Source organism: Dipodomys ordii, unplaced genomic scaffold (genome assembly GCF_000151885.1).
Source record: "Dipodomys ordii isolate 6190 unplaced genomic scaffold, Dord_2.0 Scaffold35, whole genome shotgun sequence".
NCBI lineage: Eukaryota > Metazoa > Chordata > Mammalia > Rodentia > Heteromyidae > Dipodomys > Dipodomys ordii.
The window spans coordinates 12206132-12229799 of NW_012267251.1; the positions used below are offsets into that span (position 1 = coordinate 12206132).

The 23668-nt window shown below is 44.7% G+C and overlaps 1 protein-coding gene across 3 annotated transcripts in view; it reads left to right on the forward strand.

Moving 5' to 3' along the window:
- Pfkfb2 (6-phosphofructo-2-kinase/fructose-2,6-biphosphatase 2) overlaps positions 1–22188 on the forward strand; it is a 27739-nt gene extending 5551 nt beyond the window's left edge. For 2 of the 3 annotated variants that reach the window (XM_013017475.1, XM_013017474.1), the window contains exons 4-17: positions 5253–5378; positions 6093–6189; positions 6630–6696; positions 6829–6903; positions 7270–7326; positions 8220–8344; positions 9908–10115; positions 10471–10617; positions 11406–11510; positions 12240–12369; positions 13100–13162; positions 13414–13478; positions 14073–14264; positions 21826–22188. In XM_013017475.1, the coding sequence (XP_012872929.1) occupies positions 5253–5378; positions 6093–6189; positions 6630–6696; positions 6829–6903; positions 7270–7326; positions 8220–8344; positions 9908–10115; positions 10471–10617; positions 11406–11510; positions 12240–12369; positions 13100–13162; positions 13414–13478; positions 14073–14264; positions 21826–21891 (1523 nt within the window). In that variant the 3' untranslated portion in view covers positions 21892–22188. The remainder of the gene's footprint in view (positions 1–5252; positions 5379–6092; positions 6190–6629; positions 6697–6828; positions 6904–7269; positions 7327–8219; positions 8345–9907; positions 10116–10470; positions 10618–11405; positions 11511–12239; positions 12370–13099; positions 13163–13413; positions 13479–14072; positions 14265–21825) is intronic. The other variant, XM_013017476.1, reaches the window with a different exon arrangement.
- Positions 22189–23668: the final 1480 nt, after the last annotated feature.

Consider the following 23668-nt stretch of genomic DNA (forward strand, 5'->3'; position numbering starts at 1 on the left):
TATATGTATATATATATATATATATATATATCATATCAGCAGAAGGAGCTGACAAGCATGAGGTCAGAAGTTGTTTGGAATTGAAATCTTTGCCCAGAGCCTCGACTTTCATACCATGCCCCTGTCAGTTTCATGATTAAGGATGATAATCCATCTTCACCTGGCACATATCAGGCCTGCAGGACCGAAGCAGCAGGTTTGGGCAGGATGCTGAGGTTGTCACAGCTCTATGATTGCCATTTACTTTTCCAATGAAGGCAAGAATCCAGGTATAGTGACAAGATCTGGGGTGGGGGGTGGGGGTTGGAGATCACATCATGATTAAATGTAGTCTCTAGAATCAGACTATCTGGACTTGATCCCTGGTTTTACTATTTCCTTGTCGCTGAGTGCCCTTGAACAAGTTGCTTATCTTCTCCATGCTACAGTGTACTCTTTAAAAGAATGAGTTCTAATCTCTTTTCCTTGTCCTCCTTGTAGTCCCGTTCCCTTCTTACCTTCCTCCTCTGACTCGTTTTTTAAAAAACAATGCACTCATTATGTGTTTTTCCTGAGCCTCAACTTGTTCCTCCGGCCTCAACTTCCTAAGCGCTGGGATTACAGGCATGTACCACCACCAGGCGTGGCTCAGTTTACTTCTTTTTAAAGAAACTTCTCCAAGAGTTATGTGTTAAATGAGTAACTATAAGAAAGCACTTAGACAAGTGTTATATATAGCTTACATGTATAATCTCCTACAGATTACTACCTGCCTCTTATATTTAATCTTGAAATGTTGTATACAGATTGAATTGCACTCCAATACTACTGGGAGCTCTCCATCTTTTTATTATTTTTATTATTATAATTATGTATTATTATTGGCTAAACCAGGGCTTGAATTCAGAGCCTCTACTAGTCCAGCCACATTCATATCCCTTTATGCATTACTTTTCAGACAAAGTCTCAAGCTTTTTTCCTAGCCTTGAATCACAATCCTCCTACGCCCACTGTAAAATAGCTGGGACACAGGGGTGAGCCGCCATGCCTAGCTAGGATTTCACCCTTGAAAAGAGCCTTGTAGGGCTGGGAGGATGGCGCAGTGGTAGAATGCTTGCCTGGCATGTATGAGGCCCTGGGTTCAATTCCTCATCGCCACATAAACAGAAAAAGCTGTGTGCACTGTTGCTCAAGTGGCAGAGTGTTAGCCTTGAGCTGAAGAGCTGAGGGATAGCGCCCAGGCCCAGAGTTCAAGCTCCATGACTGACCCCGCCCCCGCTCCCACCCCCCAAAAAAGAACCTCATGAAGAATTGTTTTTGTTTCAGTCAAGAAGTTTTCGCTTGCTTGACAATATTGTAACCCAGATTTAGTGATCCAGGACACCTCTGTTAAAGGGGTCATGCTCAGGTTACTGTAGCTGTGTGTGATCCCAAAGAGCAGAAGGCAGTGCTGAGGATGGGGGCAGGTCAGGAGCAGAGCTGTTCATTGTGGGTGTTTTTGACTGTTATACCCAGTGTTTTTCTCCTCCTCTACTTGTCTTCCTAACTCTTCTATGCTCCTTCTACTTTAAGAGCGTTTGGTTAAGGAAGCGGAAGTCTCTTCAAGTCATGTTTTCTAGACTCTCAGTCCTGCTCTGGCCTCTCTAAAGTTTCTCCTTTCCACTCTGTACCATTTGCTCCAAACTGCTTTTTCTACCAAACTGGAGAACTCTGGGTTGTCTGGTGACAGAGTTATTCACGTACCTTATGAGTTGGTCTGTGGCACTGGAATGGCCCTAGGCAGAGATCGTACAGTTACAACAGTACATTTGCTTATTTCCTTTTTTCCTCTGCTCTGTGGAGATACACCTTAGTTGCTTCTTTCTGGTGCCTCCTATTACTAAAGTAGGTGGTAGTATGTTCTGCCACCATGTTCTTTTTGCAAAGCATTCTACGTTATGAATATGTTTTCCATGTTAGGAGATCCAGTCACTGCATTCTGCATGTACCTTGTGACAGGCGATCACTATTCACATCAGCAGTTACTTTATTCATAGCTGCTAATTATACCTATGTTGGCTAACTTTGAGTCTGGGAAGTGACTGAGTCTTAGGACATAAGGGCTAAAGAATAGCTCTAGGGAGTCAAAAACAGATCTCCAAAGGAGCATTATTGGGTTGTCAGCTGCTCCAGGGATGAGGGTCCAGAGGAGTGCGGAGTGCTCAGATGACTTGCTTCACACTTGCTTCTCTGGAAGCAGAAATTAGGGGTAGGGGACATTTCTATGTTTTTTTCCTTAAAAAACTCCTTAATTTTTTAAAAAATATTATGAGTGGATCTGGAACAGCCAAGTTTCTACATGTATCTTTCCCTAAACTCAAAAGCAGTACATGTTCATGAAAATTCAGATGCCAGCCAGGTACCAGTGGCTTATGCTTGTAATTCTAGATACCCAGGAGGTTGAGATCCTGACGATTGTGGTTTAAAGCCAGCCTGGGCAGACAAATCTGTGAGAGTTTTACTTCTAACCAGTAAAAGTCCAGATACGGAGCTGTGGTTCAAGTGGTAGTGTGCCAACCTTGAATAAAAAAGCTAACCAAGAATGGTAGGCCCTGAATTCAAGCCTCAGTACTCCCATACGCAAACACACACGTGCACACACACTCACAGTATTTGTTGAAATTTGGGCACAATAGTGTTGCTGAACTAATTGACTAATTCATCAGCTTTCTTAGAGCTTGATTTATTCCATGCCTATCAGTTAAACAGCAAGGGACAACAATTTTTATTACTTCGAAAGAGCAAAAATTTTACTGTGCTTTATACACTGTATATTTCAAAATACTGTATTTATTTAGAGTGAACAGTAGAATACATCTTGGCCATGGAAAGGTTGAGAACTATTGCTCTCCTAGACTATGCTTCCAAATCAACCCAGGGAACATAATGATATTTGCCTTGAGGATCATTTTGTTGAGTGCTAGCCCAAGGCCAAGAGCTAGCAGCTGGAGCCGAATGGACAGTCATGAGACCAGGAGTCTGCCCTGACCTTGACGTTCTGTTGTAGAACTGGGAACAGAGCTCTTAAACTTCTCTGGGCTTGACATATTTTTCCCATTTAAATGTTGTCAGTCCTTCATTTCATCTGAGCATTCTTATGAGAAAAAAAGATTGAGAACACAGGTTAAATAAGATAGAAGGGGATGCCAAGCAATGGTGGCATTAATGAGTTTGAAGAATTATCTATTCATAATGTGTTAGAGGTGGTTTGTTTTTTAACAGACAGGACAGAGTGTTCCTAGCTTCACCTGAGTGGCAGTGTGAGATAGGGAGTGTGGTTTTAGGTTTTTACTTGGGAAAAGGGGAAGACCTGGTGTGGGTGTGTTCTGGGCAGAGGCTGGAGGTGAGGTGCCGGAGGGCAGGGTGCTGGAGTCTCTGTTGGCCCAGGTTTTCCTTTGTTCTAGCTTTTTTTTTTTTTTAATCAGGTATGGGAAACAGGGCAGCTGGCTCCCTGGTTGCTTATGAGTAGCTGTGCATTTTCAGCTTCAGGGAGGGTTAGAGCACCTTTGAGGAAAGTGGTTAATGGGCTGGAAAGTGTGGCTAGGGCAGGCCTAAAGGTGTAGGTAATGAGCCAGATCCTGAGGGAGGAGAGGGTGTGCACTCAGCTGGGGAGACCATGAAGACTCAGAGGATTTTACAGCTTGAGTCCAAGACTGCTGATGCCAGGCAATGTCTATCTGCCTGTTAGGCATTAATGATCCGGGGTTAATGCCCGCTGAGCCTACAGAGAGATGTTTCTTTGCTTCTGCGATCCCTGTTTGGACAGAGATAAAAACCACTTATGTTGGTCCATTAGCTGGGGAACATGGGAGAGCGGCTCCTGGCCAGTCAGGATTTCTCCCATGCATAGGTGGTAAAGGACTAATAAGTTCTGCCCTCTAGCCAGAATCTGGGCATCTCCTCCTCCCTTACCATGAAGCCTCTCTTTAGTTTCCTAGTACATCTTGCTAATCATCCCTAAGAAACTTCCTTTCCAGTTCTCTCTTCCCCAATGAAAAATCTTTAAACATTTCTTCCTCAAAAGATTAAAGATGCTGGGGCTCACGGCTCACACCTGTAATCCTACTCAGGAGGCTGAGATCTGATAATGGTGGTTCCAAGCCAGTTCAGTCAAGAAAGTCTATGATTTTTATCCCTAATTAAACACACACACATACATACACAATGAAGTTACTAGGAAACACCTTCATGCTTGTTGTTGTAGAGAAGAAGCCACAGCTTGTAAAGACCCTTTTGGAAAAGGATGCTGGGAAGCAAAAGATCCAAAGTGTTTTCTTTCCTGTTCATACAGGGTTTTCCCCCAGGGGAGGAGCTGGTAGAACTTGAGCCCTTCCTGATAAACTCAGTTTATGTCTTGACCCTAAGAAAGGGGAAGCTTAAGTTCATGTTCCTCCATCCCTTTTCCTCAGTGGCAGGGTAGGTGGGAGAAGCCATGCAGGTGAGCCAGTTAAGGCTGTAGCAAGAAGCTATCTAGGAAGGAGGAGGTCTGGAAAGTGCCATCTCTAGGCTAGGCTCATTATGCTGTTCACCTGACTTTATCACCTATCTGGTGAAACTAATCTCTACCAATGAACATTCCTGAAATAAGCTTACTAGGGAAGGGTCTTGCCTTTACATAGACTGTTGAAGCCAATGACCCTTAATACCCTTGTGAGTTAGCACTACCCTGAAATTTTCTGAGACCTTTAAAACCTGCATTAGCAAGGCTCTGCCTGCTAAATCTCACTATGGTCTATAAATGGAGGAGCCCTTGCGTAACCTGAGTGTGGAGGCCAGAACAGCTTGGGGCAAGGTTCTTTTAGCAGTGCAAGAAAATGTCTGTCCCAGACTCTGAAGAGGTAGATAGGATCCTTAAGATTGAAGCTCTCTGGGACTTATTTTGAACCAGCTCAGTTCTGCACTGGTAGAATGACAGCTGCATGGTTTTCTGACTCGGCATTGTCATATTAGGGAGGAGGCATAGTGGCTTTCTTCCTGACCCTCGCTGTTCTTCCTATCTTGGGAACTTCTGAAATGCTCAGGCATGGGAAAGTCATGTCTTGCTTTGGGTAGTTTCTAAACATCTGCATGACCCCTTAAGTGAATTTGGGAGGATCTGCCCACTCTTCTTGAACCTTTACCCTACAAGTTTATGAGGCTAAAATGAGACTGTGACAATGAAGTTCCTAGGGGCAGTATGTAAAGTTTACTATGCCTGTAGTAATTTTGATTCTATTTATTTCATTTTTTCCTAGCATGGGCCTCCTACATGACCAATTCTCCAACTCTCATCGTTATGATTGGCTTGCCAGCCCGGGGTAAAACCTATGTGTCTAAAAAACTAACACGCTACCTCAACTGGATTGGGGTGCCCACCAAAGGTAGGTGAGAGTCATTCCTTGGGAAGTGAATGGTTAGTCCCTGGGTTCCACAGGTCTCTGGGAGACTAATTCTTCCTGGCATCAAGGTTCCGAGGTGCTTCTGGCTGAAGTAGTGGTGGTTTCCTTGTTTGCTTAATTTATTCTCTGTCCCCAGACTTGTTTTTTCCTGGCCTAGGCTGAGAGGATAACTTTGATAGGAATATTAAGATTAAGTGAAAAGTTTGGCATCGGTGTCTCATACCTATAATCCCAAACTATTCAGAAGGCTGAAATCTGAGGAGCACGATTCAAAGCCAACTGAGCAGAAAGGTCCATTTATTCCTAATTAACCACCAAAAAGCTAGAAGTGAGGGTATAGCTCAAGTGGTAGAGTGCCAGCCTGTACCCAGGCCCAGGCCCTGAGTTCTAGCCCGTACAGTGTGTGTGTGTGTGTGCGTGCGTGCGTGCATGCGTGCGCGCGCACGCACCCTAACAGATGTCCTGTTATCTAACCCTAACAGTGCTGTGATAAGACAGTTGCTGAAGAAATTACCAGCCACACAGCTGAACACTTGATGACAGTCTTTAAAGTCAGGACTCAGCCCTAACTTTTTGTGACTTAATCTGCTGTAGTTCCCACCCCACCACAGTACCACTCTGCCATGAGGCCAAGAAATCCCCTTTTGTCAGCACCATTGTATTGCCTTGCTGCTGATGGATTTGGGTCTTCCGTAGTGTTTAACCTTGGAGTATATCGGCGGGAAGCAGTGAAATCCTATAAATCTTATGACTTCTTTCGGCACGACAACGAGGAGGCCATGAAGATCCGCAAGTGAGTCTTTTTCTTTTCTTTCTGAGTCCTGACATCCAAATCAGCTCTCTCTGGGCTATCCTAAGGCTGTATGTGATAGATAGGGCTTTCTGTATTCTTATTAAATATCTTGAGTTTCTAAAAGTAGAAGTTATTGGGTGGACAGATCATCTTGGACTTGGCTAGGTAGGAGAATAGAAAATAGAGCCCGAGTAGAGAACAGAGCCTGCGGGGAGATGCTCGTTTGCTTGAAGGCTAAGGCTTAAAGAGGAGTAAGATAACTGCATTGGGCAGGTACAGGAGGGTGTTAAAACCTCAGCGGGAAAAGTGAAAGATGCAGCTGAGGAAACATTTTGACCCGTGGGAAGCTGAGTGTGAAGGTATGTGACTCTTCTGACTGTTTGTGTCTCTACTGTGCATGCACTTAACTCTTCTCACCTTTTCCTCTGCTCTTCTGACAGACAGTGTGCTCTGGTGGCCCTGGAGGATGTGAAGGCCTATCTCACAGAGGAGAACGGGCAGATTGCGGTAAGCCTTGTCTCCTTCTCAGTCTCCAGCCTTTCAGCATCTGGGCTCCTCAGCCCCTCCTTGGGTCTGCCTTGATGGTGGGGGTTCCATTTCTCCCTTCCCGTTCAGTTCACTTTTCTGCTTCCTGCTCAGGTGTTTGATGCCACCAATACTACCCGAGAGCGGAGGGACCTGATTTTGAACTTTGCTGAAGAGAATTCCTTCAAGGTAGGCTCTGATTCCATGTTAGGGGAGGATAGGAAAGGAAATGAGTGAAGATGGGGAATTGGGAAAGGGGCACAGAACTCTCTGGAGTCTGGTAAGAGCAGGATTGGATGTGTGATTCTTTTCTCTTGGGGCATATCCCCAGTCCTTGAGTGTTTTCTTTCAGGTCCCTTCTCAGACCTTTAGCCTGTATGTTTGAGGCCCAGGGGATGTGGTAAGAGGCATTTTTAAATGAGGAGGCTTTGAAGATCACCTTCATGAAGAAAATCCTGGGAGATGTAGTGGCTGGGTGGGGCAGGTGAGCCTGTGCTCTTACTGAACAGTCTGGCATTTTTGACGTGTTGATCATTCCCTTTTCTTCCTGGCCAGGTATTCTTCGTGGAATCTGTCTGTGATGATCCTGATGTCATTGCTGCCAACATACTGGTGGGTGACATGGTTATCTGTCACCTTTGGTGCCCTGTATGTGTGGCTGCATAGGGAGGGCTTCTGGGTATTGGAAGAGAGAAACCCACCTGTTTAACATCACAGAGATCTTTTCTATCAGAGCACTATTCAGTACTTCCATACTCTTCTAAGGAAGTCTTAGAAGCTGAGAATTAGCTGTTGAATGGAGACCAAGATTTAGACTGTGGGAGTGTTAGCCTTGTATTCTGATAGTATCTGGATGTTGAGACCTGAATATTACATTAGATCAGAAAATGAAAGACCTTCTCTGTTAGGGCTGCCTTAGTTAGAGGAGAGTCATCTGCTGGTTAATCTGAGCTTTCCTTTGGGAAACAATCCTTCCTGTTTCCCTCTGTCCCCTGTCTCATTTTGCTAAGCTGGACCTATAACGTTTGGATCTGTCAGCCTCCTATATATTAAGAAACCCAATGTATAGGATCCCTCATGCCCCGTGGGATCACAGTACAAGAAAGTCCCTGTTCAAAGGGACTGGTCTGTCAGAAGTACACATCTCCACATGACCACCAAAGGGGCTTTCCCAGCTGCACAGGAACTGGGGTCATCTAAGGAAGAGGCCCTGTGTCCTGAGTCAGGCATGGAGGAGTGGCAGTAGGAGAAAATCAGAGCCCATTCTTTCCCCATTTTCCTTTTCCAAGAAAGTACACAAAGGGATTGGGGCCCAGAAGCAGCAGCAGCCAAGGGCAGGCACATGACTCTCCAGTGGTCTGTTCCTTCTTGGTTGCCAGGGTCACAGGACAGGACAGAGGTGGACAGAAATGCCAGTGCTCTAGGGAAAGACAACGTTCGTGAAATGAGGGCTGTTTAGGGCAGAGCTCTGACCCGGGCTGTGGTGACTATGCCTATGATTTCAGGAGGTGAAGGTGTCCAGCCCTGACTACCCTGAAAGGAACAGGGAGAATGTGATGGAGGACTTCCTCAAGAGAATCGAGTGCTACAAAGTCACCTACCGACCCCTTGACCCAGACAACTATGACAAGTAAGGTTTAAGACCGTGTGTGTGTGTGTGCGTGTGAGAATCATGGGTCTTAAAATCAGGGCCTGGCACTATCCCTGAGCTCCTTTCCCTCAAGGCTTTGAGCCACAGTTCTACTTTTGGTACTCTAGTGGTTAACTAGAGATAAGAGTCTCACGGGGGCTGGGAAGGTGGCTCAGTGGTAGAGCACTTGCCTTGCATGCATGAGACCCTGGGTTCGATTCCTCAGCACCACATAAGAAAAAGAAAAAAGCCGGAAGTGGCGCTGTAGCTCAAGTGGCAAAGCACTAGCCTTGAGCTGAAGAGCTGAGGGACAGTGCCCAGACCCAGAGTTCAGGCCCCATGACCGGACCCCCCCCCAAAAAAAAAAAGAGTCTCATGGACTTTCCTGTCTGGGCTGGCTTTGAACTGTGATCTTCAGATCTCAGCCTCCTGAGTAATTAGGTCTGCAGGTGTGAGTCATTGGCTCCTGGCTAAAGCCATAGTTTTTTTTGGGGGGGGGTCCGGTTGTGGGGCCTGAACTCTGGGCCTGGGCGCTGTCCCTCAGCTCTTCAGCTCAAGGCTAGCGCTCTACCACTTGAGCCACAGCGCCACTTCTGGCTTTTTTCTTTTTGCTTATGTGGTGCTAAGAAATCGAACCCAGGGCCTCATGCATTGCAAGGCAAGTGCTCTACCACTGAGCCACCTTCCCAGCCCCTAAAGCCATAGTTTTTTTTTTTTATTTTTAAATCTTTTTTTGGAGGGTCTGGTCGTGGGGCCTGAACTCTGGGCCTGGGTGCTATCTGTCAGCTCTTCAGCTCAAGGCTAGCACTCTACCACTTGAGCCACAGCACCACTTCCGGCTTTTTTCTTTTTGCTTATGTGGTGCTAAGGAATCGAACCCAGGGCCTCATGCATACAAGGCAAGCGCTCTACCACTGAGCCACCGTCCCAGCCCTAAAGCCATAGTTTTAAGGAGCTGAAGCAGCGTTCTCATTTGGGAAAGGAGCCCTTCTCCCTCTGTCCATTGAGTTCCATCTGTGAATCTAGAACTATAATGTTCACATTATTATTATTGTTGTTGTTGCATCTTATTCTTCAATAATGAAGTGTTTTTGTATCATCCGTTTTTCTACTCCTTTTTCCCCATGCTTTTTCCATCTTGTATTAATGATACTTCCCTTTTGAACTTGGGCATCCTATACATTGTAGGTAGTCTAGCAAATCATTGGCCTCTGTCCACAGGCTGCCAGTAACACCTGCAAGCTTATAATTAGCAGCAAATTTTGGCCTTAGCAAAGTTGTCATGTCACCCAGACTTGGTACGGTCTCCTGGTGGAAAGGCCAAATTCTGTTTACTGTATTTATCTATGTTGCTTGCCATAGTATAGGCACTGAGAAAACAGTATGGGCTGCTTAGAAGCTCACGTTGATTTGGAGGAATTATCCATCTCTCACCACCCACATCTATAAACAGGGGAATGATGGGACAGGAGGAGGAACTGCTGTGGGGTGCATCCTCCCCCCACATGCTTAGCCTCAACCTTTCTTACTCTTACTTACTTATTTTGCCTCCTTTTGTCTTAGGGATCTTTCTTTCATCAAGGTAATGAATGTGGGTCAACGATTTTTAGTCAACAGAGTCCAGGACTACATCCAGAGCAAGATTGTCTACTACCTCATGAATATCCACGTCCATCCACGTACCATTTACCTTTGCCGGCATGGAGAGAGTGAATTCAATCTCTTAGGGAAGATTGGGGGTGACTCCGGCCTCTCGGTACGGGGAAAGCAGGTGAGTAGTTAACCAACAGGCTGGATTTTCTAGGCTTAAGAGTTAGAAGGGTATGGTGGAGGTCATCTATTTTATCTCCTTCTTCTTAAATCCCATGTGGGCTTAGAAGTGGTTTCAGAGTCGGGCAGGTGCTATAAATGTTCCCTGCTCAGTGTCCCTAGTTCTGTATTAAAGAATAGTAGCTTTCTTCTGTGAATCATTCAGGCATTCGGCAGTCACTGAGTGTGACTTGTATTCTTAGCACAACTGGGTGCTCCAGTTGAAGTTAATTTTCCCTGAAAATTGTATTTTAACCATGGCTGGATAAAAAGCCCATTATAGGAGGAGTGTGTTAATTTTTATTTTCAAACCTTAGTTTTCCCAGGCTCTAAAGAAGTTTCTGGAGGAACAAGAGATACAAGACCTCAAAGTGTGGACAAGCCAGTTGAAGAGGACTATCCAGACAGCTGAATCTCTTGGGGTGACTTATGAGCAGTGGAAGATTCTGAACGAGATTGATGCTGTGAGTGTGTGTGTGTGTGTGTGTGTGTGTGTCAGAGCATTCAGGTTTAGGTTCAGAAGAAACTCTCAGAAGTTGTGATTTGGGTAGTTTTATCTAGATAACTAGAACCACCCAGTAGAAACTTTGAGGAATCTGCATATGTGGCCATGGGTGGGGAGGGGAGTTAGGGGAAGGAGGAAATGGGAACAGTTGCAGCCCATATCAAGACTTCTATAGCATCGGTGCCAGTGACGGGACTTAAACCAGCTTTGACCCAGCCACTCTGACCTATGGGAGGACTAGCTAACAATGACTCATTTTGTTCCTTTGTATATTTTGTTCCTAGGAATAAAGAAATAGCTAGTATTGTCCTCAAATTTTTTGTGCTTAAGATGAGTTATTCTGGAAAAATCCATCCCCAGAATTTCCCTTGGCTTGCTCTAGGCTGAGAAATTGAGAACAGTAGATATTTCATTTTCCTTTTTTCCTGTGTTTATGCCTACTGAAAGATTTCCATTTCCTTCACGTCTCCCTGTGTGTTTCCTGTATGTTTTGTCGTGTTGATGCTTCTTGGAAGTTTAGGTTCACCACAGTAGTAGGAGGTAGTGGCCACTAAAGCTAGAAAGCTGCCTTTTCTCTATAGTGGCACTTACCTAGTGATACCTTGGTCCCAATCTGCCATAATATATGAGGAATCCAGCACAGGGCCTGGAATGTGGTGAGAAATATGCATTCTTTAGTGCTGTTCTCATTAGTGATGGAACATGACGGGCCAGTGTACTTCCTCATGCCAGCATGGCTCCTTGCAGGGCGTGTGTGAGGAGATGACCTATGCAGAGATTGAGAAGCAGTACCCAGAGGAGTTTGCACTCCGAGATCAAGAGAAGTATCTGTATCGATATCCAGGTGGAGAGGTGAGACTCCCTTGGAATAATAACTGCCTCGCCCTTTGCCTGGGGACTTTACGTTAGAGGGGAGGACTGAAAGTGATCTCAGATGGGGAGGGAATATAGAAAGGGTGGCTCAGGCATCATTTATTTTCCTACCTTTGGATCATACTGTGTCTAATTCAGGCTAGACAATTGCATTGTCTCATTCATTAAGATTTCTAGGGAGTAGGTGATGAGAGGTCCTCTGTGGAGAATCAACATGATCTTTTTTTTTTTTTTTCATTCTCAATCCCACCCTACCCAAGCCAGTAGTCACCAAGTAGAGAACATGGGGTCATAAATTACTTCCCCATCATATCCAGAAAGCTGTTTTCTCCTGTAGGTGGCCTTCTACTCTAGGGGTGTGCCAGGGCAAAAGTAAATAAAATGGCAAAAGTCCAACAAACTAGGTTCTCTTGTTGCCTTATCTGTTACGTATGAATCTGTGGACAGAAGAGGAAAAGAACATTTGAATTCAAACTTCCTTCCTGGAGTTGTAGTTTTCTTGGTCTAAATAGGGATCTTTCAAGAGCTGAGTATTATACTAGAGATACTGGGGAGGAGGACGCAGTGAGCTGTCGTGGGTATGCTGAGCCTCCAGGAGGAAAGCCGGCCAGGGAATGGAAGTGACTGCTGGACTCTGGGACTTAGTCACCATCTTGGCTGTCAGATCGCATCTGGCCTCCTACCAGCTCACCCCATTTCCCCCCACAGTCATACCAGGACCTAGTACAACGGCTGGAGCCTGTCATCATGGAGCTGGAACGTCAGGGCAATGTCCTTGTCATCTCCCATCAAGCTGTCATGCGCTGCCTCCTGGCCTACTTCTTAGATAAGGGCGCAGGTACCATTAAGGGACGGGCTGGGAGACACCTCCATGGGAAGAGGGCAGGGCTCGCAGCACTACCAGGATTCCTGGCCATGGGACCTCCCCCTCTTCCACTCAAGTTACAGTACATTCTTCAGGCAGCAGAGCGGAACTCCCAGCAGCCATCTGTCAACTACTTGCTGACTTTACTCTGCTACTACAAAAGCTCTCAGTGTAGGGAAGCTGCTTTGGCACAGCGTGATCTTGCCTGGCTAAAGCACCAGAGTTGTGCAAATGTTCCTGGCAGCATCAAAGGAGTGACTGAAGAGTCCCAGCTTGTTACTCTGGTTACTAAGAGGTGGTATCTTAGAAGCATCTCTAGCCTTTGAGTTGGGGACAGAGCAGCTTTTTCTAGTAAGAGTAGTGAAGAAGAGCTGCTACCTTCTAGTCCTTCCCTTCTCCGTTCCCTCAGCTATTGAAAGCCTACAGGCTGACCATATAGGCCATAGTCTTCTCTTCCTGCCTATAGCTCTTACTTCCTGTTTTGCTTTCATGGAAGGATCCAGATTGACCATATTTCCTTCCTTACTACTTGGGCCTTGATCCTTGTCTGGAACTGAGGGAGAAGCCATACAACTCTGGGTGGTGGTCAGGGTACAGTAAACTCCTCATGAGCACCTTAGGTTCCCTCTTCCACTCCCTTGACCTTACTCTGTAGTTCTAAGTTCCTTCCTTCACATGCCTTTATTTTTTTTTCTGTTTTCAGATGAGCTACCATACTTGAAGTGTCCTCTCCATACCATCTTCAAACTTACTCCTGTGGCCTATGGTAACTATACGCTTGGGCTGGCAGGAAGTGTGGGGATGGAGAAGGTTGGGAAATCTGAGATGTCTCTGAAGGTTGTCTGGAAGTTCAATTCATTAATCCTGGGTGCACCAGAAACATCCATTAGTGCTGTCCATTTCTAAAGGGTTACACGTATTTGTGGTGTTTTGATGGTAGAGTTCCTTGTGCTGAACTCAAGGAATATTCCATTGGATCTTTCTCCTGAAGTTTTTTCTTTCTACTGTTCTTCTCAGGGTGCAAAGTAGAAACAATTACCCTCAACGTGGAGGCTGTGAACACACACCGGGACAAGCCAACCGTAAGTATTTTCCCACGGATAAACAAGCCAGGTTCCTACCTTGAGTTCCTACCTTTGGCATCAAGAGACTGGTGTGTCTCTGATGTTAAGAGGGAAACAGATCCAATACTTATGGCCCATGTAGAGTGCTTTCTTCCAAAAGGAAAAGATGTGGGGTTTATTTTTTATTTCTTGAAATGAGGATCTCTTTCATGAATCTTAGCCTTGAAAGTTGGTTCCTGGAAATTCATTTAAATATAAAAAGTGTTTGGCTGGAGTGCTATGCAGGTTCTTCTTGACCCCTTCCCCTTTCTAGCCCCAGAAGGCCTCCTTTTATAAATCAGGGCCCAGAAGAGTCTACCAGGCGGGGTCAACAGGTTTTGGTGGGTTTCTCTATCTGTCCCTGGTAAACTGTTAGGCCCCTTTCTTGTTCTGGAATGTGTTGCTCAGGGAATGGATTGTACTATGTCCCTTTTAGCCTCTGGGGCTAGGCTGTGTCCTGTGCAAGACCCTATGCGAAGGAAGTTGTGGTTACAAGCTTTTTTATTTTTTACCTTTATGGGTGAGCTGTTGGCATGGCTTTCATTTGTATGGTGTCCCTCCATTTCCAATCAGAACAACCTCCCCAAGAACCAAACCCCTGTAAGGATGAGAAGGAACAGCTTTACGCCTCTGTCCAGTTCGAATACAATCAGGCGTCCAAGAAATTACAGTGTTGGGAGCCGGCCCCTCAAGCCCCTCAGCCCTCTTCGTGCCCTGGACATGCAAGAAGGGGCCGACCAGCCGAAGACCCAAGTCAGCATTCCGGTGGTGTAACCGTGTGTTTCCCTCCAGCCCTTGTCACTAATCACCAAGGAGTAACTTAACTTCCACCCCACCCCCCCACCCTCAACACCTTACCATTCATCTGAATGCAGAATGGGCCAGGTTGGTCCTGCATGGGCAGACCAACTCGACCCATTCTCCATTTTGAAATTATCTCCTTACCTGGGGGCAAGATGTCAGGATGGGTCTCTTAGGTTAGATTACCAGTTGGGGGGGGATCTGGAGGAGGAGGAGAAGAGTGTATACTCTCCTGGGGCCTCATGAATGTGGGTCTCTCTGTTTCCTGGTGTCTAAACTTACTAATGTCCTGTGTTGGTGCACTGGGAGATGGTGTTGGAGAGAGACACTATAGCCCATTTGTCTTTCACCTTTGTCCCTTTCTTGTGTCTTTTGGCCACTATCCTTCCTTGACTCCCCCTGCCCTCTCCCTTTTGGATTGTCCAGTGTCATGCATGGTGTGATGGTATCTTTTGAAGGAAGAGGGCTGTTGGTGTGGGAGAAGTTTGGGATCCGTTAGTGGTATTTGCAGTGAGTCTCTGTGGATCTGCGTTGGGAGAGTCTTTCCTTTCCATTCCTTCTCCCTTCATCTCCAGCCAGGTCCTGCCATAGTCTGCCCAGGCTACAGAACATACACAGAATGCTCTGCAGCTTGCAGATGGACATAGGGCAAGAGCCTCTTTCTGTGAGAAACAATTGCAGGGTGTTGATGGTCTGGGGGACATGGGTCTGAGGATGTGGGTTATGTCTTGTTGACGTGGTCTTTTTCTGGCTGTGGAATGGGGTTCCAGAGAATAGTTCTTTTAGGCTCTCAGTTGAGGTAGGCGTTTTCTCCTGTGACTTTCAGGTTTATTGCCAATCATAGCAACTTTACTGCCACAGCCAGTGGTCTCTGGGTCTGTTTAGAAGGACTGAGCTAGACTCTGAATTGTTCCAGGCAAAAGAGACAAGAGTTCACTAAACCTGCTCATTATCGAGAATTTTTTTGGTCACATTTTCCTAAACTTAGATTTCTTTTAACATATTTTTCTAATGTGGAAAAGCTTTGATGATAAATTTAATCTCTCCTATTTCCCTACTTCTTTTTTTTTTTTTTTGGTCAGTCGTGGGGCCTGAAGTCTGGGCCTGGGCACTGTCCCTCAGCTCTTCAGCTCAAGGCTAGCACTCTACCACTTGAGCCACAGCACCATTTCCGGCTTTCTCTGTTTATGTGATGCTGAGGAATCAAACCCATTTCCTCATGCATGCAAGGCAAGCACTCTACCACTGAGCCATCTTCCCAGCCCTCCCTACTTCATTTTTAAGGAGATTCTCTCATGTTAAGGTCCTGAGATGTCCCAAGGAACCATAGTTCTTGACACTATTTATATTAAGCCCCATAATTAAGGCCTATGATGGCTTATACTCTGTTCCCAAATTTGCATATAAAAGAAATGGATGTACACATGGGCATTTTCCTGAGCTTTCTGGAGACTTTTTCTTAGAAGAGTTAGGTGGCTCCCTACCTCTCAACTGTTGTATGGTAGAAACTGGTAAGAGAAAGTTAGCTCTTTTCCCAGAGTGTTTTCATTTGTTTGTTTTTGTGATAGAAATCCTTTCACCGTTCTCATCAGGAGCATTCCTTAGAATCCCCTTTAGAACTTTGGAACATACACCTTGCTGGGTCTAATCGAGTCAGGCGGAGGAGCACTGATTCCCAGTCTCTGGAGTAATGACTGGACATGTATGTGTCTCCTTCTGATTCTGATTCACACTCCAGGATAGTAACTCCACCAGCTGGAGCTGGGGACAATAGTTTCTTGGATACATTTCAGCTTTGGAATTCTGAGCTTTCTTTGTTCTGAGAAGACAGTTCTTTGGAGTTAGATGTTAGAGCAGAATTTAGTATGAAATTAAAGGCAGGCAAGTTGTTCTCAGTTCTCATCTCATCATTTCCTCTTCACATTGAGGGGGATGTGGAACAAAGCACTAAACTAAATAAATGTTCTTGGATGAGGATCTGAAGCAGGCTGGTGAGAGGGAGAACCTCTAGGATGATGAAGGTTGCCAGGTACCACTGGCTCACGCCTATCATCCTAGCTACTCAGGAGGCTGAGAGCTGAAGATCATGGTTTGAAGCCAGCTGGAGCAGTAAAGTCCATAAAGCTCTTACCTCCAATGTTATAACCACTAAAAAGCCAGAAATGGAGCTGTGGTTCAAATGGTAGAGTACCAGTCGTGAGCAAAAGAGGCAAGGGAGAGGGCCTAAGCCCAGAGTTTAAGCCCCAGATCCAGCACGCACGCACGCACACACATACACATGCATGATGAAGGCTGTCACTTTAGGCAGCTGCCTCCTAGCTTCATTTTTTTTTTTTTTTTTTGTCAGTCATGGGGCTTGAGCTCTGGGCCTGGGTGCTGCCCCTGCCCTCTTGAGCTCAAGGCGAGCACTCCACCAATTGAGCCACAGCGCCACTTCTGGTTTTCTAGTGGTTTATTGGAGATAAGAGTCTCATGGACTTTCTTGCCTGGGCTGGCTTTGAACCATAATGCTCAGATCTCAGCCTCCTGAGTAGCTAGGATTACAGGCGTGAGCCACCGGCGCCCAGTATTAGCTTCAGTCCTTTACTGTTACATTCCTCTTAGAATACCTCATCCAGTTTCCAAAGTTTGGAAACTTTAAAGATTCTCTCAAAACTGTATCTAAGATAGAAAGTAACCTGCCCTCCCTAATAAGCTGTTGCACAATGTCTTTAGTGTCCTTAGCCGTGGGACTCTGGACTGGGCAGAGGACCCACAGAAGAAAAAAAGCTTCTTCCCCTGAACTAAGTTACTTTGAGACAGAGGACAATGCGATTTATAACAAATGAACATGTGTAAAAGGACAGTTTGCTGAATCCAGAAGTGTCGAAATGGCAGTGGAGAACAGATCGCTCGCTGTTCTGGCTCTTGTCCTATGGACAAAGATTAGATGGTGGGTATGCCCCCTCCCCACAGTGGGACAAGGAGGTATGGTCTGGGAGGTAGGAGTGACACTTTTATAAGCTTGCCTTGTGTAGCTTTTGCTTGCATGGTGGCAATTCTAGCCCAAATTGGACATCAACCTTCCCTCTACTATGTGTGAAGTAAGAAGAAGTCAGAGATAATGAATGAGGAAAAGGATAAACTTTGGGGTTGAGGCTGCATAATCTTTGAAGGGACTTTCTCTGATCAACTAGTACTGATTTAACCTATTAGAAACACTATCACCCAAGACAGGCTATTAGATGTGTGTTCTGACTCTGTTGACTGTTTTGCAAAGTATTGGTTTGCTTCTCAGAAAAGGAACCAGGTAGACTTACTATAGGACAGGAGAAGTTAGAATTTGAAAGCAACAAGAGTTTCAACATCTTTCCATTTTTAGACAAGATCCTTTCAAGAAGGGGAAGCCAGGACAATACAGAATCGAATAGAGCTCTTATTCCAAATTGTAGGAAGTCTCCCTTGCATCTTTTTCTGCCCTTCTCACTCCTTGTTAGCTTAAAGGCATACCGGCGGTAGGTACATATTACTCTTTTTGGGTTTCCATCACAAATCCTACAAAGAAAAGATGGTATCTGAAGTACTGTTTGCTGAGGATCTGAGTTTTGTTAGGGGGAAATAGGTGAAGACTTTGGCATTTTATTACCAGTAGAAAGTAAGGAAAAGAAATTCTTAATACTGTTTTCTTTTTCTTGCTTCAAAGTAGAATGAGGAAGTCTGTGTTATTTAACAGAAGAATCAGAAGCAAACTTTTGGAGACTTCAGTTCTTTCCTTATCTTCCGATTTCCAGATTGAAATTTGGCCTTTAGTTCTGGGTGAGAGAAGGGATGGTTTTCCACTGATTTAGAAAGAATAAGAAAATGCAGTGTGCTAGCTTTATATCATTGCCCCATTTCTCAAGAAGCTAGGGTCAGGGATACAATATATATTTTCACTCCAAGACAAGTGGTTCAGTGTTTCAGGTGAGGATCTAGGCAGTTCCGTTTGCAATCCACATTTGATCTCTGGCATTTGAAGAAGCAAAAGATGTACATGTTTGGCAGTAAATCCATTTTAGGATTTTTTTTTGCGGGGGGGGGTGGAGGGGGGGAGTGGACTGGAGATCTGAGTTCTAGAGAAACTCTTTTGATGCTTGGGGTTGCGAGTAATCAATAGCCAGGTGATGTTATCTCCTGCATATCTGCTTCTTTTCCAAGCTCAAAACCCATGTTGTATTTATTGTTAGGAAATTTACTAGAAGTACCCACTTTTTCTTGTATATACTTCGATTGGTTTGTGTTTAAAATGATTTTTATCTTAAGAATATATGACAACTGAGTCAAGTTGCAACATTGAGTTTTAGATCTTTGATTTTTTTTTTCACTAAAGGCAACACACATCAGCAGTATGTCCCAAGAATATATAATTACCATGTCAGCTGACTGACAGGTTCTAATACATCTATAAGCTAATAACCCACTTGTTTTTCCATTGTACTGCCTGGTAATATATGCACATGATTGTAATTCTCTGTCTATACCACATTTCCTATGTTTTTTTTTTAGATTTCTTTTTTTAAAATTTTTATTGTGAAAATACTGTACAGAGGGGTTACAATTACATGGGAAAGATAATGAGTACATTTCTTATCAAGCACTGTAGCCTCCTCTTTCGTTTCCCCTTCCCATCCCTTCCCATCCTCCCTCTGTCCCCCCCACCCAATTCTCCCCCCCCAACCAAAGTTGTAAAGTTTGTTTTCGACATGACAACTTGTACTTCTCATTGTTGCAACGGGTCCACCTGTATCCTTATTTAAACAACTTGTTTTTCCCCTTCCCCTCCACATATATACACAATGGAATTCTATGCCTCCATCAGAAAGAATGACATTGCCCCATTTGTTAGGAAATGGAAAGGCTTGGAAAAAATTATATTAAGTGAAGTAAGCCAAGCCCAAAGAAACATAGGTCCCATGGTTTCCCTTATTTGCAATATCTAGTATATGTATGAGTCAAGCAGAAAAGGTCAGATAAGGTGAGGTAAGAAAAAGAACCCTAAGATATGTATTCAAATGTTTTTTTCTTTCATGCGATTGTTTCTAACACATTTTTAAGATTATTTCTTTGTTGCTTTGTATGTCCCTCCCCCACAGTATAACTCCTGCTTTCCTATGTTTTTTAAAGGAACTAAATACTTAGAAAACTAAGCCCGTTTTCTTCATGGGGAATTTCTGTACACTATAATTTTTCATAGGTATGTTTTGTATAATAGTGTCTAAAACTCACATTTTTTTGGGGGGGTCCGGTTGTGGAGCCTGAACTCTGGGCCTGGGCGCTGTCCCTCAGCTCTTCAGCTCAAGGCTAGCATTCTACCACTTGAGCCACAGCGCCACTTCCGGCTTTTTTCTTTTTTTGCTTATGTGGTGCTTAGGAATCAAACCCAGGGCCTCAGGCATGCAAGGCAAGCGCTCTACCACTGAGCCACCTTCCTAGCCCTCATTGTTTTTTTTAAGATGACAATTGTACATAATGTGTATGGTATTTGGTGAACTCAGCTAAGGTAATACCTGTTCAGAGCCTGAAGTTGTAATGTCTACTAGATTTTATCTCACTCAGTACCTGGCTTTGGGGCTTTTATTGTCTGACTCTGAACTCTCTGTATTCTCTGCTTACTCTGCCACGGCATGTACCATTCCATCGAAGAGTTTTCAGTCTGTCATGGCTTTGCTTTTAATCTAATAAGTAAAAATTCAAGGGGGCTGGGAATGCAGCTTAGTGGTAGAGTGCTTGCCTAGCATGCATGAAGCCCTAGCTTCAATTCCTTAGTACCACATAAACAGAAAAAGCCAGAAGTGGTGCTGTGGCTCAAGTGGTAGAGTGCTAGCCTTGAGCAAAAGAAGCTCACAGACAGTGCCCAGGCCCGGAGTTCAAGCCCCAGGACTGACAAAATAAATAAATAAATAAATCTAAGGAAATTTTATATTCAAAACTGATTTTTAAGACTGAGTCACAAGTATTCTTTCCAATTTTCATTGGACATCTGGGACCAGAATCTATCCGTTTACTGTTATTGTATCTAAATTCTTTGTGAGTATTTTTCTGCATTGAAGTAACAGGATCAATCATTCTCATAAGGTGATGGGTTTTCTATGGCAAAGGACTGATCACAAATGGTGCCCTTTGGAGGGGAATAGCAGTGGGCTGAGCACTATTGTTTTGGATGGAAATGGGGTGGAGGAACGGAGTTCTGCTGCAGATTTCCTAGTTACAGCTATATTGAAAGTGGGATTGTCAATCCTTAGCAGCATTCTAATTTAATCTGGTGATAATGATAAAATATTTTACTCAGATCTATTTAAGGTATATATAACTGTATTTGAAATGTGTTTGTTTTGGGGGGGGAGGGTGTGTGTGTGTGTGTGTGTGTGTGTGTGTGTGTGTGTGTGTGTGTGTGTAGAATGGGTTAATAAAATTGTTGCATAATTTGAACCTACCAGAAGACTTCTGGGTTTTTTGTTTTGTATTTTGGATTATGTTCTGCAACTGCTTCCCACCCCTTTACCTCATGGTGCTGCATAATGTCAACATTGTTGTACAACACAGACTTGGGCAGGCTCAATATAATTTGAGTAGAGAACATGGAGCAGGCATGGCTGTCTGTCACCACCTGCTGGGGAAGATGGGAAGGACATGGGAGGAACGTGAACAAATACTAATGTATTACTGCTGGTGCCTCTTTAAGAATTAAGAAGAAACTTACACATGTCCATGTAGTGTCATGATTCCCAGTAACAACGTATAACTCATATAAAAGAGATCTTTTAGAATTTGTTGGGCTGTTGCTTCTAAAGTATACCATGCCTCTTTCTAAAGAGATTACACTCAAGAGGGTATTTCATTTCTGGACAGAAGTGGTAGTTTCACTGTTCTCTAGCCTTATTCTTTGTGACTCTAACAATGACTCAGGAGCTCATTAGTAATGCAGATTCTCAGGTTCGATCTCAAACCCACCAAATCAGAACCTGGTAGCAGTTGAGTTAGGCACATTTAACATTTGACGAAGACTTGGTGGGGGGAAATTGTTTTCACAAGGTAAAACATTAAATCCTAGACCATGGGAAGAGGTTGATCTGTTTGATGATTGGTTTCAGAACAGACAGGTACAACAGAAGAGATTGTCCTCAGGAAAGAGTTCCTGATCACATAGACTGAGTAGCCTGCATACTCTTGTTTGTCTGTCTGTCTTGTTTTTAACCACAGGGACATGCCCACTTCAGCCTCATATCTTGGGTATGTAGCTTGTGGCTCAGGTCTAAAAGGGCACTTGTCCCAACATGATCACGAGGTCAGCTTCTCAGGAAAAGAAGCCCCTAACTATGCTGTTAGAATTTGCCTGATTTGCCATGGTCGAGCTGTGTGGAGGCATGGCGGTGTGTCCTCACCTGCATGGGGACCTGGGGATGAGAGGATGGGGGTGACGAAAGCGGTGGGGAGGGATTCGTCTTGCTTCTCTTCATCTTTCGGTTACAGTAAACGGCCTTGCTTCTCTTCCCTCTCTGACTCCTAGGGAGAGAACACTTCGCAGACTATGCAAACACCGGTCTCTGTGGCATCCCTCACCTTGAATCCTTGAGGCCAGATCTCTGGGAGAAAGCCATCTACTGGAAAGCTTGGGAAGTCAGCACCACCAAAGCTAGAACAGGAAGTTGAGTGGAGTCTGAAAATTTGGGCCACTGAAATGGGGCCTGGGGAAATGTCCCATTTCTTCTCCTCACGCCTACTCTGGTGATATCAGCTATACTGTGCCTCAAAACGTTTAACAGCCTCAGTCGAGTCTTGTCTCTTTGCTGGGTTTCACCCAGGTTTGCAAATGTCATTCTGTTTAAAAATTGTCTGGTGGTTGGTGGCTCATGCCTGTAATCCTAGCTACTCAGGAGGCTGAGATATGAGGATCACAGTTCGAAGCCAGCCTGGGCTGAAAAGTCCCCATGAGACTTTTTTTTTGGGGGGGGGGGTGGTGTCTGGTCGTGGGGCCTGAACTCTGGGCCTGGGCGCTGTCCCTCAGCTCAAGGCTAGCACTCTACCACTTGAGCCACAGAGCCACTTCCGGCTTTTTTTTTTGGCTTATGTGGTGCTGAGGATCGAACCCAGGGCCTGATGTATGCAAGGCAAGCGCTCTACCACTGAGCCACCTTCCCAGCTCCCCCATAAGACTCTTATGTCCAATTAACCACCAAGAAAACTGGAAGTTTTCTTTGAGCTGTGACTCAAAGTGGTAGAGTGCTAGCCTTGAGCAAAAGAGCTCAGGGACAGCACCTAGGTCTTGAGTTCAAACCCCAAGACTGGGAAAAAAGAATTTAATATTCTACCTATGAATTATGTGTGCCCCTAACTGGCTTTTTTTTTTTAACCTAAAGTGTAACACTTCTCTTCAAAATGGATTTCTAGGTGAGAGGAATTAACTCCAGGAAGTCTTTGCATCTATTGCAAATGAGCAGGCTAGAACCTGTGTACCTTAACACTGGAAATGAGATGAATCGTCAGGGGAAGGAAGGATATCTGAGAAATTCCATCCCTACAGTACCTCTGCTGTGGTGATGAGAGAAGCAGTGGCCACAGCATAGTTTTCACTTAGAGAAGTTTTCCTCTTTCCAAGCCTTTCAGGACAGCTTCTCATTGGAGCACTGTCCCCTAAAGGGTACCCATAGTTCAGTTCTTTCCCCCCTCCCCCACCTTTGGTAGCTGTTGTGGTTTCTACATGAAGAGGATGAAGAGGACTGGTTCAGTTCTGTGGGGTGATGAGTGATAGATGGAGATAGATAGAGAAAGATGCAAGCTAGTGTAGTAGGGTGTCATTGTTATCCCACAAAGAAATTCGCCTGAGTGTTGTCAGGTGCTGGTAGCTCATGCCTATAATCCTAGCTACTCAGGAGGCTGAAATTGAGAGGATCATGAATTGAAGCCAGCCAAGGCAGGAAAGTCTGTAACAGACTTTTATCTCCAATTACCCAGGGGAAAAAAATAAAGTCAGAAGTGGAGCTGTGACTCAAGTAGTAAATAATCACCTTGAGCAAAAAAAGCTAAAGGAGAGCACCCAGGCTCTGAGTTTTCCCCTCCCCCACCCCGTTTTAAAAAATGGGTGTTGTGTTGTAGTCTTTATGAAAGCTAGAGGAGGGCAGAGACTTTGAGAGCTAGTTATCACTATTGAGCTAAATAAACGGCAGTCACAGCCATGATCAGCTGAGCTTGCATGTTCACTTTGAAGAAGCTAGGGAGAAGCAAAACCTCAGTGCATTAGTTAACTAGTTTCTCTTACAGATAAGTCACATTTCTACTTCCTAGATCTGTGAGTGTCAAATGTACAAACACGTCTCTGGCAATGTGATTTTAGTATGTTATTACTTCCAAGG